At 42.7% G+C, this 17,500-nt stretch overlaps 2 protein-coding genes across 4 annotated transcripts in view; one reads left to right on the top strand and one right to left on the bottom strand.

The window, feature by feature from the left end:
- The window catches only part of LOC135091665 (uncharacterized), a 116,289-nt gene that overhangs the window by 40,144 nt on the left and 58,645 nt on the right, over positions 1-17,500 (top strand). The gene's annotated exons all lie outside the window — the stretch shown is intronic.
- Positions 1,489-15,471, bottom strand: LOC135091667 (gonadotropin-releasing hormone II receptor-like). The gene is made up of 8 exons (XM_063989501.1): positions 14,638-15,471; positions 13,141-13,237; positions 9,966-10,087; positions 8,568-8,673; positions 5,177-5,369; positions 4,176-4,392; positions 1,887-2,075; positions 1,489-1,676 (listed from the first exon to the last, which is right to left on the bottom strand). The coding sequence occupies exons 1-8, from the start codon at positions 15,051-15,053 to the stop codon at positions 1,490-1,492; spliced, it is 1,527 nt and encodes a 508-aa protein (XP_063845571.1). The 5' UTR covers positions 15,054-15,471; the 3' UTR covers position 1,489.

Raw genomic sequence — 17,500 nt, 5'->3', positions numbered from 1 at the left:
CAAATAGAGTGGTAGATGAGTGGAACGGACTCAGTAATCATGTTGTTAGTGCTAGGACACTAGAGAGCTTTAAGAGAAGATTAGACAGGTTTATGGATGGGGATAATATATGGAAATAGGTAGGTATATTTCATACAGGAACTGCTACGTGTAAGCCTGGTCGCTTCTTGCAGCTTCCCTTATTTCTTATGTTCTTATGTTCTTATGAATAGTAGAACTTCCTTTCATCCTTTCCTATGAAAATTCCATGTCAGTTTTTCCATACTGCATGGTACTTTTCCCAACTATTTCCATGCCAGCGCAAGCTGGAGGGAGTGGTGGGTGGGGAGGAGCCTTCTGCTTTGCTGTCCTGTCTCTCTTCTCTGTAGCTAGTTAGAAGTAGTTACCAAACAGCCTTGCAAGGACCAAAAGGTCTGTTGCTGTTTGGCTTTTCTTTGTATATAACTTTGTATATTTCTCCTCCTCCTCCTCCTCCTCCTCCTCCTCCTCCTCCTCCTCCTCCTCCTATGGAAAGAAGGTTTTACATAGTCATCTCCATTAGAAATATTAAAACACACACACACACACACACACACACACACACACACACACACACACACACACACACACACACACACACACACACACACACACACACACACACACACACACACACACACACACACATCTTTCCCGGTAATTATTCACTAGTAACAAAGAAACAGACGAAATAAAACAAGTACTGTGTATTTTTTAAACATTTATTCATATGATTACCACAAGAATTCACACACACACACACACACACACACACACACACACACACACACACACACACACACACACACACACACACACACACACACACACACACACACACACACACACACACACACACACACACGTATGATGGCGTAATGGCATGCTTATACACCTGTCCAATTAGTGCACAGGTGAGAAGCACCCAACCAGGTATTCATTAGTGTAGGAAAATGTCCTTGTGTGTGTGTGTGTGTGTGTGTGTGTGTGTGTGTGTGTGTGTGTGTGTGTGTGTGTGTGTGTGTGTGTGTGTGTGTGTGTGTGTGTGTGTGTGTGTGTGTGTGAGAGAGAGAGAGAGAGAGAGAGAGAGAGAGAGAGAGAGAGAGAGAGAGAGAGAGAGAGAGAGAGAGAGAGAGAGAGAGAGAGAGAGAGAGAGAGAGAGAGAGAGAGAGAGAGAGAGAGAGAGAGAGAGAGAGAGAGAGAGAGAGAGTGTTTACGTAATATGATCATTCCCTCTGACTCCTGTACACACACACACACACACACACACACACACACACACACACACACACACACACACACACACACACACACACACACACACACACACACACACAAACTTTCAGCACATTTAATAACCAAGTTAAGAAGAAGCTTAAATATCTTTCCTCCTCCTCCTCCTCCTCCTCCTCCTCCTCCTCCTCCTCCTCCTCCTCCTCCTCCTCCTCCTCCTCCTCCTCCTCCTCCTCCTTCACTCCATGCCGCCAGAGTCACGATAGGGATTGGGAAGGATGTAGCGGGGGCGGAGGGGATCCTTGTGGTGGTGCAGGTGGTGGAGGTAGTGGTGGTGGTGGAGGTGGTGGAGGTGGTGGTGGTGGTGGTCGCTGGAGGAAGTCTGTGTCGTGTTGCAGATACAGTCCGGAAGATGATGACGGAAGCTGTGTGAGAAAGGCGGCTGTTAGGGTCTCTCTCTCTCTCTCTCTCTCTCTCTCTCTCTCTCTCTCTCTCTCTCTCTCTCTCTCTCTCTCTCTCTCTCTCTCTCTCTCTCTCATCATAAGCCTCTTCTGAAACCTCCCATACCCACAATCCCTCTCCTATTTCCTCTCCGTCTCTCCCAGCCTCTCTCCCTCTTTCCTTCCCTTACTTACGGGGGCTTGTACACCACTCTCTTCATCCTCCACTCCTGGCGGCGCAGAGAGGAGCTCCTGCCGGCTCTCCTCACGTTGAAATAGCCGTAGACCAAAGGGTTCACTGTAGAATTGGCAACAGCGAAGATGAAGAGAGCTGCCTGTATGCGGGGGTCGACTGTCTGTGCGCTGTTTCTGTCTATGAAGTACCTGTAGGAGTAGATAGACAGGTAGATAGGTAGATAGTTTAGTGAGGATTTAGGTGTACAGTTGAAGCAAGAGCTGGCTGACTGGAAAGGAGAGAAGGAAGGAAGGAAGGAAGGAAGGAAGGAAAGATATTGTGTTGAAAGTATGAATATTTTTTTAACACGTAAGAGTGACACTGGCTAATGGCAGCGTAGGAGTGGCACTGGGTAATGGCAACGGAAAGTGTGAAGAAAAGGCCCACTGAGATGCCAGCCCTTAAGGAGAGGTCAAAAAGGGTCATCCAGAGTCGGAGGATAAGTGTCTTGAAACCTCCTTCAGTTTTGGATGACCCTTTTTTGACCTCTCTTTAGAGGCTGACACCTCAGTGGACCTTTTTTTTGGCATCTTTTTGTTGACATTAGCCAGTGCCAGTATTACGTATAAAAAAATATATTCGTATCTCCAATACAGTGTCATGTTTCCATTTCCCTCCTTTTCAGTCAGTCACAGGAAAGAGGAAATACAGAAGCAGGCAGGGAGTTCCAGAGTTTACCAGAGAAAGGGATGAATGACTGAGAATACTAGTTAACTCTTGCATTAGAGAGGTGGACATAATAGGGGTGAGAGAAAGAAGACAGTCTTGTGCAGCGAGGCCGTGGGAGGAGGGGAGACATGCAGTTAGCAAGATCAGAAGAGCAGTTAGCATGAAAATGGCGGTAGAAGACAGCAAGAGATGCAACACTGCGGCGATGAGAGAGAGGCTGAAGACAGTTAGAGGAGAGGAGTTGATGAGACGAAAAGCTTTTGATTCCACCCTGTCTGGAAGAACAAGACAACTAAGATTTTATTTGTGATTGTTTAGAAGGAAGATGACTTTGAAAAGGATGGTTTAAGGTGGTTATGGAAGGTATAGGGTGATTAGTTAGATGTGTGGGTTAGATTAGAAGTATTTTGGACAGATAGATAGGTAGGTAGATAGGTAGATAGATAAATAGATAGGTACATAGGTAGGCAGGTAGGTAGACAAGTAGACGAGAGAGGGAAATTTGTGTTGAAGTGGTTGTTTAAAGTAGATAGGTAGATAGGTAGGTAGGTAAATAGATAGATAGATGGGTAGATAGATAGAGAGAGGGAGACTCGTGGACTAAATCAGATGAGTGTTTCAAGTTGATGGACGGATAGACGTAATTGATAGAGAGACGAATAAACATGACTGATACATACTCGTGTCTGATTACGTGCATAGATCGCTTGAATAAGATGAAGGCTGCCTCACATAGATAAATGGCTTGGATTAGTGAGAGAGCTATTGCTGCAGGTATAGCTAAACAAGACAAGGTGTTTGAATTAGACAGATAAGTAAATAGATAGATGTTGATAGATGAACATATTAGAAAAGTGAGATGTAAGTATTGAGACTGGGTAAAGAAAAAATAGATAGATAGATAGATACATAGACATATATAGATAGAGAAATATATTAAAATAGCAATATATAAGCATAGACTAGGTAAAGAAAACCAGATAGATAGATAGATAGATAGAGTGAAACAAATACAAGTTAATGAAAAAAAAATGACTCAGGTGGGACAAACAGGTGAGGTGATGTAATGAACAGGTACAAAGGTACTGGCTGCCCTCATGTACACAGGCGCGGTACGTTATAAAAAGTAAAGGGTTATTAAAGAGTGCTGGTTACGACACACAGACAGACAGACATACGCGCACACAGACAAAAGAAACAAATATATATGAATGTACTTTTGTTAGGTATTATGTAAAGAGGATTGCAGTGTTGTGTGTCTGTCGGTAAGAATATTAGATAAAAATGTCAAGAAAAGAGAAAGAAAAATGTGAAATGGCTGAATAATATTTACTAGAGAGAGAGAGAGAGAGAGAGAGAGAGAGAGAGAGAGAGAGAGAGAGAGAGAGAGAGAGAGAGAGAGTGTGTGTGTGTGTAGGATGCAAGCAGAAAAATAAGTTACGATAAGCCGCCTCTCTCTCTCTCTCTCTCTCTCTCTCTCTCTCTCTCTCTCTCTCTCTCTCTCTCTCTCTCTCTCTCTCTCTCTCTCTCTCTCTCTCTCTCTCTCTCTCTCTCTCTCTCTCTCTCTCTCTCTCTCTCACCACAGACTCATCACGTTGTAGGGAGTCCAGCACAGAAAGAAAACGGTGACTATAGTAAGAGTCATAGTGAGGGTGCGGGTCTTCGCTCTTCCAAGTGTCCCTCCTCCTCCTCCTCCACCTCCTCCTCCTCCTCCTCCTCCTCCTCCTCCTCCTCCTCCTCCTCCTCCTCCTCCGCTTCCGCCTCCGCCTCCGCCTCCACACTCCTCCATCGATGTCACTGTGGAAGAAAGAAAATGAAAGAAAGTGAGAGAAAAATCCGTGTAATTATGGAAGTAGGTGAGTTAGAAAGAGAGAGAGAGAGAGAGAGAGAGAGAGAGAGAGAGAGAGAGAGAGAGAGAGAGAGAGAGAGAGAGAGAGAGAGAGAGAGAGAGAGAATGTTTTGTCACGGTATATTTTCTTTCCTTTTTTCTTTTTTGTCTTGATTTATTGCTTAGTTTTCAAAAGTTTCTCTCTTTCTCTTCTCTCTGCTCCTCTCCTCACTTCTTCCTCCTTGTCCTCTCCCTCTTCTCTCCTTTGTCTTTCTTCCCTTCCCTTCCCTTCCCTTCCCTTCCTGTATGTATATATTTATCTATGTCTATATCTATCTTTCTATCTATCTATCTATCTATCTATCTATCTATCTGCCTTTCTTTCCTACTTCCTTCTTTTATTCTTTGTTTTTCTTACTTCTTTCTTTTTCCTCTATTCCTTCTTCCCTTCCCTTCCCTTAGCTATCCCATCCATTCCTATTATCCTCCACACACACACACACACACACACACACACACACACACACACACACACACACACACACACACACACACACACACACACACACACACACACACACACACACACACACACACACACACACACACACACACACACACACACACACACACTTTTGACTCGATTTGGGAACTGGCACCTCATTGAACCTTTTTTTTATTAATTCGTTGCCCTTGACCTGTACCCGTCCTACACACACACACACACACACACACACGCACACACACACTCACGGTCTTTCCTGTAGAGGGCGATGACAATGGAGCCGTAGCAGAAGATGATGGTGGCAAGCGGTAGGGCGTACATGAAGATAAACCCCGATATATTGTATAGAAGCTCGTGCGTGGGCGTGGCAAAGCTATTGAACGTGACACATTGCCGGAACCACTCGTGCTGGGGGTGTGTCTCCACGTGGAAGATGACGGCCTGGGAGAGAGGGAGAGGGAGGGAGAGTGAGGGGGAGATAACGTGGAGGATGACGATTTGGGAAAGGGGTGATGGGGGGGTGTGAGGGGGGTATATATAGGGTGAGGGGAGAGTAAGGGGATGGTGAGGTGGGAAAGTGATAGTTTTTGACAGATAGTGAGGAAGGGATAGTAAGGGGAGTGTAAGGGCGTATAAACAGTGATGAGGGAGGGAGTGAGAGAATATGAAGGGTGAGGAAGAGTGAGAGAGGTTATCAGAGAGAGAGAGTGAGAGTGAAGAATTAGTGTAGTGAAGAGAGTAGAAGGATAGGTAGGAGGAAGTCAGAGGAGGAAGAGGAAGAGGAGGAGGAGGAGGAATAATAATAATAATAATAATAAATGAGGAGGTGAGAAGCAGGAGTTTGGAAGAAAAAAAATGAAACGACAACTTAACATTTTATTGAAAGATACACAAATAAAACACTAAAGAGAAAAAAATGAAATAAAAGGAAACAAGAGGGAAAAAAATGAAAATAAAAGGTGAGGGGAGAGAGTGAGGCAATATTAGAGGTGGTGAGGGGAAGTAAGGAGGGAGGGAAAGCAAGGGAAAGATGAGAAGAGAGAGAGAGAGAGAGAGGTGGTGAGGGATGAGAGATGAGGGAAGAAAGGAGAGGGAAAAAAGAGGGGAAAAACAGAGGAAGGGAAGAACAGTGAGTGTGGTAAGAGTGAGGGGAAGAGCAGAGGTCAAGGGCTAAACGTGTAGGAAGTGAAGGGAGATTGTGAGAGGAAGAGGTGAGAGAGAGTGAGAGGAGGAGAAGAGGAAAGAAGGAAAAAGGAAGGAAGGGGAAGAGGTGAGAGAGAGTGAGAGGAGGAGAAGAGGAAAGAAGGAAAAAGGAAGGAAGTAAGGAGAAAGAAGAGGAAATGTGAGGGGATGAGAGAGAGAGAGAGAGAGAGAGAGAGAGAGAGAGAGAGAGAGAGAGAGAGAGAGAGAGAGAGAGAGAGAGAGAGAGAGAGAGAAGGGGGGAGGGATTGAAAAGCGAGAGATAAAATTCAGAGAAAAAGAAGAAAAAAGGAAAAAAAATGTATTATGGGTTCCAAAAGGCGGTAACACGATACCAGAGAGAGAGAGAGAGAGAGAGAGAGAGAGAGAGAGAGAGAGAGAGAGAGAGAGAGAGAGAGAGAGAGAGTAAATAAAGAACGTGGGATGGAGTCAGAGGATTGGAAAAAAGATGCGTGGGATAGAGAGAGAGAGAGAGAGAGAGAGAGAGAGAGAGAGAGAGAGAGAGAGAGAGAGAGAGAGAGAGAGAGAGAGAGAGAGAATGAATAAACACGCTACGGGGTTAGAGAAGGAAAAAACCCGAAGGAAATTTTACAGGAAAGAATGAAAATAGATGAAATGAGGTGACCCCGTTGAAGGGATGGAATTTTAATCTCCAACAAACAAATGGTGTCAGCCGCGGATTGCAGGAAAAAAAATATTGATCAAGACGGCATTAAAAAGTCTGTACAGTGTTGTCAGTCTGTCTGAATAAAGGCTGTTCCACATATTAACTACACGGTGCAAAGAATTGTTTTTTGATTCACGAGAGTTGAAAGATTTCCCAACAATTTTGCAACCGTTTTCTCATTGTAATTTGAAGAGTCTATTGTGAACTATTTACTGCAGTCCATGTTATCAATGCCTGTAATGATTTAAAACACCTGTATTAAGTCGCCTCGTAGTTAATGGGAATAGTTATGATTCTTTAAGACGCTCTTCGTATGATTTGTATCTCAAGCTTACGAGAGAGAGAGAGAGAGAGAGAGAGAGAGAGAGAGAGAGAGAGAGAGAGAGAGAGAGAGAGAGAGAGAGAGAGAGAGAGAGAGAGAGAATTACATGCTATTACATTCCTCTTTCCTACGTAATGTTCTTTCTCAGTATTTTTTTCCCCTCCCTCTTGCTTCATATGTTATAGTTCCTGACATGCTTTGAAGAGGAGGAGGAGGAGGAGGAGGAGGAGGAGGAGGAGGAGGAGGAGGAGGAGGAGGAGGAGGAGGAGGAGGAGGAGATAAGCAAACAACATTAGATCTTCAAATCCTTGCTTGGCTGTTTGGAGAGTTTATTGAGGAGGAGGAGGAGGAGGAGGAGGAAGAAGAGGAAGAAGGGAAAAGAGAGAGAGAGAGAGAGAGAGAGAGAGAGAGAGAGAGAGAGAGAGAGAGAGAGAGAGAGAGAGAGAGAGAGAGAGAGAGAGAGAGAGAGAGAGAGAGAGAGAGAGAGAGAGAGAGAGATAGTAATGGTAAGGAAAATGGGGAAGAATGAAAGGATATGGTGACGATTAAGGAGGAGGAGGAGGAGGAGGAGGAGGAGGAGGAGGAGGAGGATGTTGTAATACTGGAATACAAAGAAGAAAGAAGATATGGAGGAGGAGGAGGAGGAGGATGTTGTAATACTGGAATACGCAGAAGAAAGAAGATATGTAGGAGGAGGAGGAGGAGGAGAAGGAGGGAGAAGAGAGGAAGGAGAAATATGCTGGAATTAAGAAAAAATAGAAAGATAAAGAAACAGAAGAGAATAGAAGACAGGTATTTAAATAAATGAAGGGAAGGAAGGGAAAGAAGAATACATACACGAATATAGAGAAGAAGAAGAGGAGGAGGAAGAGAGGAAGAAGAAGAAGAGAGGAAGAGGAGAGGAGTGCATGTAAGAATGAAGGAATAGAGATAGAAGGCGTATGAGAGAAGAGAAGAAAAGAAGATACGGATGATGAAAGGGTTGAGGAGAAGGAGAAAGGAAGAGAAGCATGAATGGACGTGATGGAGGTGGTGCAGGTGTGACGCCAGGTGGATGAGTGGAAGGAGGCAGGTGAGGACAGGTGGACGCGACCCTCTCCATATTCTGAAACGCTTCTGGCAGCACCTCCACTGCATTCCAAAGGCTCTGCTTGAAGTGACACGGGTTTTTAAGGATGTTTTATGGTTCCAGTGACAGATTAACAAGATTTCTACATTATGAACAGGAGAAACGCTCTTGAGAACCCGGCTGATCATTCTGTGGCCTTTGAAAATTGTCGTGGTAAAATGACTTCGATTTTCTGAGCTGTTTTTGTGGTTCTAGTGACAGATTAACAAGATTTCTACATTGTGAACAGGAGAAACACTCTTGAGAACTCGGGTAACCATTCTGTGGGCTTAGAAAAATAGTTGTGGCTGACAGATAATTATTTCTATACACGGGCCTCACCTGGGGAAGGGAGCAGACCCCAGAGGCAGTCCAGGCGCCCCAGAGCATCAGCCTTACCCGCCTCTTCGCCTCCGTCACCGTCAGGGGCCGAAGAACTGCGTGGTACCTGAAGGAGAACCAATACAAAGGAATACAAAGGAAGTTCTCACCAGGCTGTTTGAGTAACTATTTCGTTGATCAAAAGTGGGAGAGACAGGAGGGGGAGGAGGAGGAGGAGGAGGAGGAAAGATGAAAGTGACTGGCATATGGAGGAGGAGGAGGAGGAGGAGGAGGTGGAGGTGATAGAGGACGAAGGGGAAGAGTTACAGAAGAGCAGTTCGATAAGGAAGAGGAGGAGGAGGAGGATAAGGAAGAGATAAGGAGAAGGATTTAGTGATGGAGGAGGAGGAGGAGGAAGAGGAGGAGGAGGAAGAAATAAAGCTGAAAAAAAAGGAAGAAGGAAACAAGCAGGAAGAGAAATGATAAAGGAGGAGAAGGAAGATGAAGAAGAATGGAAATTTGTAAAGGAAAAGGAGGATGACAGGGAAAAGGAAGAAAGAGAAGGAAGAGGAGGAGGAGGAGGAGGAGGAGGAGGAGGAGGAGGAGGAGGAGGAGGAGGAGGAGGAGGAGGAGAAGAATAAGGAAGAGTTAATGAAAAGATGTTAAGAAGAGGACGTAAGGAAGATGAAGATAAGGAGGATTTAGCGACGGAGGAGGAGGAGAAGGAAGAGGAGGAGGAGGAGGAGGAGGAGGAGGAGGAGGAGGATTTTGTGGTGAAGAAGGAAATAGAAGGATAAAGAGGAGGAGGTAGAAGGAGAGAGGAGTGAGGAGAGACAGCAAAGGAAGAAGAGAAAGAAGAAAGAAGAGAGAGAAGAAGGATGCGAAGAAACAAGAAGAGGGAAAGCCGGGGACTGTAAGAAGAGAGAGAGAGAGAGAGAGAGAGAGAGAGAGAGAGAGAGAGAGAGAGAGAGAGAGAGAGAGAGAGAGAGAGAGAGAGGAACAATTCGTGAGTGAGTATAAAGCAAATAAAGGAAAGAGGAACAGGGGAGGAGAGAGAGAGAGAGAGAGAGAGAGAGAGAGAGAGAGAGAGAGAGAGAGAGAGAGAGAGAGAGAGAGAGAGAGAGAGAGAGAGAGAGAGAAGAGGAGGAAATGGAGGAGGAATAAGAAGAAAAATAGCTGAAGTAAGAGAAGCGTGAAAAAATATTCTTACCCACAGAGAGAGAGAGAGAGAGAGAGAGAGAGAGAGAGAGAGAGAGAGAGAGAGAGAGAGCTTACTTAATCCCTAATGAAAAAATATATAAACTGGGATCTATGAGGAAACACACACACACACACACTCTCTCTCTCTCTCTCTCTCTCTCTCTCTCTCTCTCTCTCTCTCTCTCTCTCTCTCTCTCTCTCTCTCTCTCTCTCTCTCACCTGTCCACACTGATAACAATGAGGAGGAAACCGCTAAGAAACACGCCGAAGGTTCTGAAGAAGGCGAGAACACGGCAGGCAAGGTCCCCCGCCTCCCACGATACTGTCCACGCCCATCCAATCTGCGGGAGGAGGAGGAGGAGGAGGAGGAGGAGGAGGAGGAGGAGGAGGAGGAGGAATTTCTTTAATATAGTGTTAGTAGGAGTTAGTTTGTTCAGTGATAGATAAAAATAAATAAATAAAAAAAAAGTATGACTAGATAGATAGATAGATAAGTTGACAGACTGATAGATGGACAGATAGATAGACTGATTAACCGGTAAATAGATAGATACTTAATACATAGATAGACAGACAGTAGATAAACATAGATAATACATAGACAGATAGTAGATAAAGAGATATTAAAATAGATAGATAGCAAGATGGATAAATAAATAGACAATAGATGGATGGAGAGAGAGAGAGAGAGAGAGAGAGAGAGAGAGAGAGAGAGAGAGAGAGAGAGAGAGAGAGAGAGAGAGACAAAAATTTTCTTAGCCACAGAAATGGAGTTTGTTACAATTACAGGTGAAGTTAATTAGTCACGAAAACAATGAGGTATATATGAGAGAGAGAGAGAGAGAGAGAGAGAGAGAGAGAGAGAGAGAGAGAGAGAGAGAGAGAGAGAGAGAGAGAGAGAGAGAGAGATGAAATGAATTAAAAGGAGGAGAGTGAAGAGATTGTGGAGAGGAAAGGAAGAGATTGGAAAGAAAGGGGAAGTAAGGGAGAAAGAGATTACGAAAAGAGAGAGAGAGAGAGAGAGAGAGAGAGAGAGAGAGAGAGAGAGAGAGAGAGAGAGAGAGAGAGAGAGAGAGAGAGAGAGAGAGAGAGAGAGAGAGAGAGAGAGAGAATACCCATCTACAAATCTTAACACACACACACACACACACACACACACACACACACACACACACACACACACACACACACACACACACACACACACACACACACACGGTTACTATTTCATTTTGCACATTTTTAAAGACTCGCTTCTCTCCTCGTGCATGTTTGGTGCAGCTCCTCAGTGTTAAATCTATTCATCGCTTCAGTGGGTGGAAAATTTAGCGAGAAAAACGTCTGTAATATTAACTGGAAACGTAGGAGTAATTTATATGGTATGAGACGAGAGAGAGAGAGAGAGAGAGAGAGAGAGAGAGAGAGAGAGAGAGAGAGAGAGAGAGAGAGAGAGAGAGAGAGAGTAAATTTTCTCACGTTCTCTTTCTAAAGTTTCAGTTATCACAAGCTAAATGGATCTGAAATTGTGATAGAAAATCTCTCTCTCTCTCTCTCTCTCTCTCTCTCTCTCTCTCTCTCTCTCTCTCTCTCTCTCTCTCTCTCTCTGTCTCCCCCTTTATCTAATCCTCTCTCTCTCCTTCCCTCTCAGCATTCTGCATTTCTCCTTCAATTCTATCTTTATTGCTTCAGCTCTCCTTCCCTTCCTTCATCTCTCCTTTATCACTTCTCTTCATTCCCTCCTCCTTGTGTCTCGTCTGATGAGGCTTGAATGAGAGAGAGAGAGAGAGAGAGAGAGAGAGAGAGAGAGAGAGAGAGGTCTATTATAACCATACATATATTAACTCTTACGCTCTCCTAGTAGTAGTAGTAGTGGTAGTAGTAGTAGTAGTAGTAGTAGTAGTAGTAGTAGTAGTAGTAACTCCATTTCAACTCAAAATTTCAGTAACAAACAAAATAACAAGGTAAATAAAAAAAATTGTAAATAAACACATAGACAAATATAAATAAATTAAAAACAAATATTCCTGTAATGTAATTTTTTGTCTGCGTTTTCTGTGGTTCAAAAAATATTGCCTCATTTTCTTTAAGACTCCCCTGACACACTTTAAAAAATGCCTCCGTTTTCTTTAAGACGGCCCCACGAGTACTTGAGTGTTGCTTCAGGTGAGAGAGAGAGAGAGAGAGAGAGAGAGAGAGAGAGAGAGAGAGAGAGAGAGAGAGAGAGAGTCAGTATTGGAAATCACTATTGCAAGTTCTTGTGATAATTTGCTTTTTATCTCTCTCTCTCTCTCTCTCTCTCTCTCTCTCTCTCTCTCTCTCTCTCTCTCTCTCTCTCTCTCTCTCTCTCTCTCTCTCTCTGAATACACAAACTATTTTTAGCTTCACTACATATCCAGCTCTCTCTCTCTCTCTCTCTCTCTCTCTCTCTCTCTCTCTCTCTCTCTCTCTCTCTCTCTCTCTCTCTCTCTCTCTCTCTCTCTCTCTCTCTCTCTCCACCCGACATCTGTTACTTTCCCCTCCAGTGCCTTTCCTCCCTCCCATCTTTCCTCCTTTTCCTCTCTCGCAGTTTTTCATCTTCTCTTTTATTTTCCTCTCCTTTTCTTTCTTTTCTCAGTTTCATCACATTCCTCTTTCTTATTTCCTTATTTTCTTGTCTTTCCTCTTTTTCTCTTTTTGCTCTTCTTCTCTTCTTTTCTAGTCTTTTCTTACTTCCTATTGTTCTTTATTCTCTCTCCCTCTCTCTCTCTCTCCACCTTCTTCTTTCATTGGTTCCCTCCTTCTCCTCTTCTCTTCTCTTTGAAACTCATAAATAAAGGAGAAAAAGGAAAAAATCTTGTTAAGTATTCCTTTCATCTCCTTTATTGTTTCCCTCCTTCGCTTTCTTGCTTTTCTGGTTATTCCTTTTTCTCTTCCCTCCTTCCTTTCTTCCTTCCTTCACTTCCTATGTACTCCTACTTATTATTTTTCTGTCTTCCTTCCTCCCTTCCTTCATTTATTTGTGCTCTTGTTTATTCTTCTCTCCCTTTCTTCCTTTTTTATCTTCCTTTATCTTCTTTCTTTCCTGTTTTAAGTCCTTTATTAGTTCCTTTGTCCTTTCTTTCTCCTCTTCCTTCACTTTCCTTCCTTCCTTCCTTCCTTCTTTCCTTCTTTCCCCTCCATTTTCTTTTCTGACAGTTTTCCTTCCCCCTGTCTCCTCCCGTTCCATCTTTCCTTCCTCCTCTTTCCTCCCCCTTCCCTTCCTTCCCTTCTCCTCTCCTTTCCTCCTCCCCTTCCCTCCTCTTCTACTTATCCATTCCTCCTGCCCTCCCCTTTTCGTTCCACACATCCTATCCTCCCCTCCCCTCCCTCCCTCCCTCCCTCCCTTCCCACGCCTTCCCCCCTCCCCCCATCTTACCTCCAGGGGCATGAGCAGAAAGGTCACTAGTAGGTCGGCAATGGTGAGGTGCAGGATCATGAGGGTGACACGCGAGGTGGAGGTGCGCCATCTGTGCCTAGGAGCAGGAGGAGGAGGAGGAGGAGGAGGAGGAGGAGGAGGAGGAGGAGGAGGAGGAGGAGGAGGAGGAGGAGGAGGAGGGGGTGTTAGTGAAGGACAGAAGGAAGACGAAAGTGAAGACGAGAGGAGAAGGAAAGTTGAAAATGAGGTTAGAAGGAAGAAGAAGATGATGATGATGAGAAGGAGGAGGAGGAGGAGGAGGAGGGCAGAGGAAAGGAAGGTATAGTGAGGAGAAGGAGGAGGAGGATGATGGTATAAGTGAAGGAGAACAGAGGAGGGAAGATATGATGATGTTGATGATGAGTAGGAGGAGGAGGAGGAGGAGGAGGAGGAGGAGGAGGAGGAGGATGGTAATAATTAAGAACAGAAAGGAGACATGATGAATGTGAGAAGGAGGAGGAGAAGAAAACGTTAGAAATGAAAAGAGAGAAAAGAGGAGAGAAGAATGGTGAGGAGGAGGAGGAAGAGGAGGAAAAGGAGGAGGAAGAGGAGGAGGAGGAAGAAAAGTATAAGGAGAGGCACAAAGGAGGGAAAAAATCATGAAGAGGAAATTAACCAAGAGGAGGAGGAGGAGGAGGAGGAAGAGGAGGGGGAGGAGAGTAAAGAGATCGTGGTGATAGAAGAAGAAGAAGAAGAAAAAGGAAAATTTAATAATGACGATAAGGGGAAAGAAGCGAAGAAATAATGAAATAAGGAAGATAACGATGATATATGAAATAAGAAGAGGAGGAGGAGGAGGAGGAGGAGGGAGAAGAAAAGGAAGAGGCAGGTAAGTATTGATAATTAGATAACTTACAAACTTAATAGTATAAATAAATCTTGAACCGTATACTTGAAATTCCCATAAGCCCATTTTCTATAAGGAGCACAGAAAGAAAACCAGTGAAGGGTCCAAATGGGAAACTATGCTATATCTGCTCCTCTCTAATCCCTAACTATTGGCCCAAAGTTTATTTACCTTGTTAAGGCCAACTTTGAAATACGAGACAGGGGGAGAGAGAGAGAGAGAGAGAGAGAGAGAGAGAGAGAGAGAGAGAGAGAGAGAGAGAGAGAGAGAGAGAGAGAGAGAGAGAGAGAGACGGGGAGGAGGGTAAGCCAGGTGTTTTTTTTTTAATTAAGAAGGTAAACCACAAATTATTAACACTCATTTAAATTTCATGATGTGAGAGAGAGAGAGAGAGAGAGAGAGAGAGAGAGAGAGAGAGAGAGAGAGAGAGAGAGAGAGAGAGAGAGAGAGAGAGAGAGAGGCGCATTCAGACTAACATATGTGAATTCAGAAACAGACAGACACACAGACATACAGACATACAAAGATAGAAACAAAGACACACAGACTTATAAAAAATACACACACACACACACACACACACACACACACACACACACACACACACTTACCCAGCAATACTCTTCAGCACAGATATATTTCCAAGAGCGGAGAGGACGAACAGACAGGTGTACGCGGTGATGGTAATGATATGAGACGTGTTGAACATCATTTCCAAGGGCACTTCATCTCCTCCCTCCAAGACTGCACTGCCATTAACCCTCTCACTTAAGTTAAGCTCCCCCCAGTACCGAGACTCATTCATAGTTCTCATAACCTCTCTCATTACGTCAGTCGCGCCCACCTCCTCCTCCTCCTCCTCATCTCCTGCGTCCGTTCCTCCAGTGAGCATCGTGTATGAGATCGCAGGTGTTGTGTATGTGGTGGTGGTGGTGGTAATGGTGGTGGTGGTGGTAGTGGTGGTTGGGTTGTGGTATATTGTGGGTTGGTTAGCGTTTTGTAGTAGTAGTTCTTGCATTGTTGTCATTGTTGTGGTTGTTGTTGTTGTTGTTGTTGTTGTTGTTGTTGTTGTTGTTGTTGTAGTAATAGTAGTTCTTTGATTTCCTGATTTGTTTTTATATATTTTCCTTGTTTTTCTGAATGTAAATATTAATCTAAGTTGTTGCTATTGTTATTATTATTATTAATATTATTATTATTATTATTATTATTATTATTATTATTATTATTATTATTATTATTATTATTAAGAGTTTAGGGATTATTGCCTGTTCCTTCCTTTCTTTCTTTCTTTATTCTTTCCTCCTTTCCTTCTTCTTCTTCCTCTTCTTCTTCTTCTTCTTCTTCTTCCTTTCTTTTCTTCTTCTTGGACAAATACCAAAGCAATTATGAAGAAATGTACTGCTATTAGCTCTTTACTCCTCCTCCTCCTCCTCCTCCTCCTCCTCCTCCTCCTCCTCCTCCTCCTCCTCCTCCTCCTTCTCCTCCTCCTCCTCTTACGATCCTCCTCTTCTCACGCGTGTCCTCAGAGATTCTTTTTCTCCTTTCAAGCACAACCTGAAATAGAGAAAAAAAAAAAAGAATAAGGAAAAGAATGAGAGAAGCAGCAAAAATATACAAAAAAGAGCAAGATTAAAGCGAAGGAAGGAAGAGACGAGGGACAAAAATTTTCTTATCTTTCCGCTAATCTTACTTCTACTTTATTTCTTCCTTCTTTTATTCGTGTATTTCTTGCGTCTATGATTGCGAAGGAGAGAATAAGGACAGGATGATTGTAAAGAATGAAAGGGAGAAAGAAAAGAGAGAAAGAACAATATTTTTTATCTGTAATTTTTGTCTCCTTTGGAAATTGCACGTTTAAAAGGAGGGAAAATAAATAAAGCAGGAATGAAAGGAAGAAAGAAGGAAAGAAGAAGAAGAATAATATATATTTCTTTGTATTAATCATCAACTTTGCTCCAATTATCTCTTTCGAAACTGCACAATTAAATAAAGGAGAGAGAGAGAGAGAGAGAGAGAGAGAGAGAGAGAGAGAGAGAGAGAGAGAGAGAGAGAGAGAGAGAGAGAGAGAGAGAGAGAGAGAGAGAGAGAGAGAGAGAGCAGTACTTTTCGTATTTTTATAAGCTGCGCAAATTTCCTTTTTCGACATTGCACATAAAAAAAAATGTGGAAAATAGGAATAAATCAAAAAGTGAATGATTTAAAAGGTAAAGGAACGACTTGTGCCAAATTAAAGGAATGAACTCAGAATTATTTTGTAATGTTTGTGTACGATCCACCTTTGTTTATTTATTTATTTATTTATTAACTACTACTACTACTACTACTACTACTACTACTACTACTACTACTACTACTACTACTACTACTACTACTACTACTACTACTCTTAACTTCTACTCTTAACAACAACAACTCCTCCTCCTCCTCCTCCTGCTGCTATATTATTATTATTATTATTATTATTATTATTATTATTATTATTATTATTATTATTATTATTATTGATGCTGGTGCGCCTTGACCGACATTAATTGACGTCCGTGTGGATTACCTGGGGTAGATAATACAGGTAATAGTGCTAATTAGGTAGAAGAGAGAGAGAGAGAGAGAGAGAGAGAGAGAGAGAGAGAGAGAGAGAGAGAGAGAGAGAGAGAGAGAGAGAGAGAGAGAGTATTTTCACGTAATTTCGCATCATTATATTTGGGTCACTTCTCTCTCTCTCTCTCTCTCTCTCTCTCTCTCTCTCTCTCTCTCTCTCTCTCTCTCTCTCGTGTTTTTTTCTCACTTTTTTTTATCAGTGTTTGCTTTTCTCTTTCTTTTCCTTATTTTCCGTTTAAGTATTTAGTGTTGTATTTTCGTTTATCTCTTTCGTTTCGTTTGTTTCTTTATTCTTCGTTGCTTTTTGTTCTCGTGTTTATAGTTTGTTTGTTTGTTTGTTTGTTTGTTTATTTTTATTCGCGGTGCTTTTCCTGTTTATTGGTTTTCCTGTTCTTAATTTCGGTTTATGTTTTGTCTTGATTTTAATTTATTTTCTTTAGTTATGTCTTTAGATAAATATGGTGATTATGTGTGTATGTATGTATGTATGTATGTATGTATGTATGTATGTATGTATGTATCCATCTATCTATCCTATCTCCCTTTTTATCTATGTGTATCTACTTATATATCTATGTTTGTAAGTGTGTATGTATGTATGTATGTATGTATGTATGTATGTTTTCATCTATCCATCCATCTATCCTATCTATCTATTGTTTGTGTATCTGTATATCTACCCATGTTTGTAAATGCGTATGTATGTATGTATGTATGTATGTATGTATGTATGTATGTATGTCTCTTAATACTGCTAATCCTTGCATCATTTAAGCACGAGCCTCTAATTTAATATACATACATACAAAATAAAAGCATTTTGCTCTATATTTAGCCTTGTAGCTCCATTAGTTAGGCAAGGTAATTAAGTCA

The sequence above is a fragment of the Scylla paramamosain genome, chromosome 38 (genome assembly GCF_035594125.1).
Source record: "Scylla paramamosain isolate STU-SP2022 chromosome 38, ASM3559412v1, whole genome shotgun sequence".
NCBI lineage: Eukaryota > Metazoa > Arthropoda > Malacostraca > Decapoda > Portunidae > Scylla > Scylla paramamosain.
This window is presented reverse-complemented; position numbering and strand designations above follow the sequence as displayed.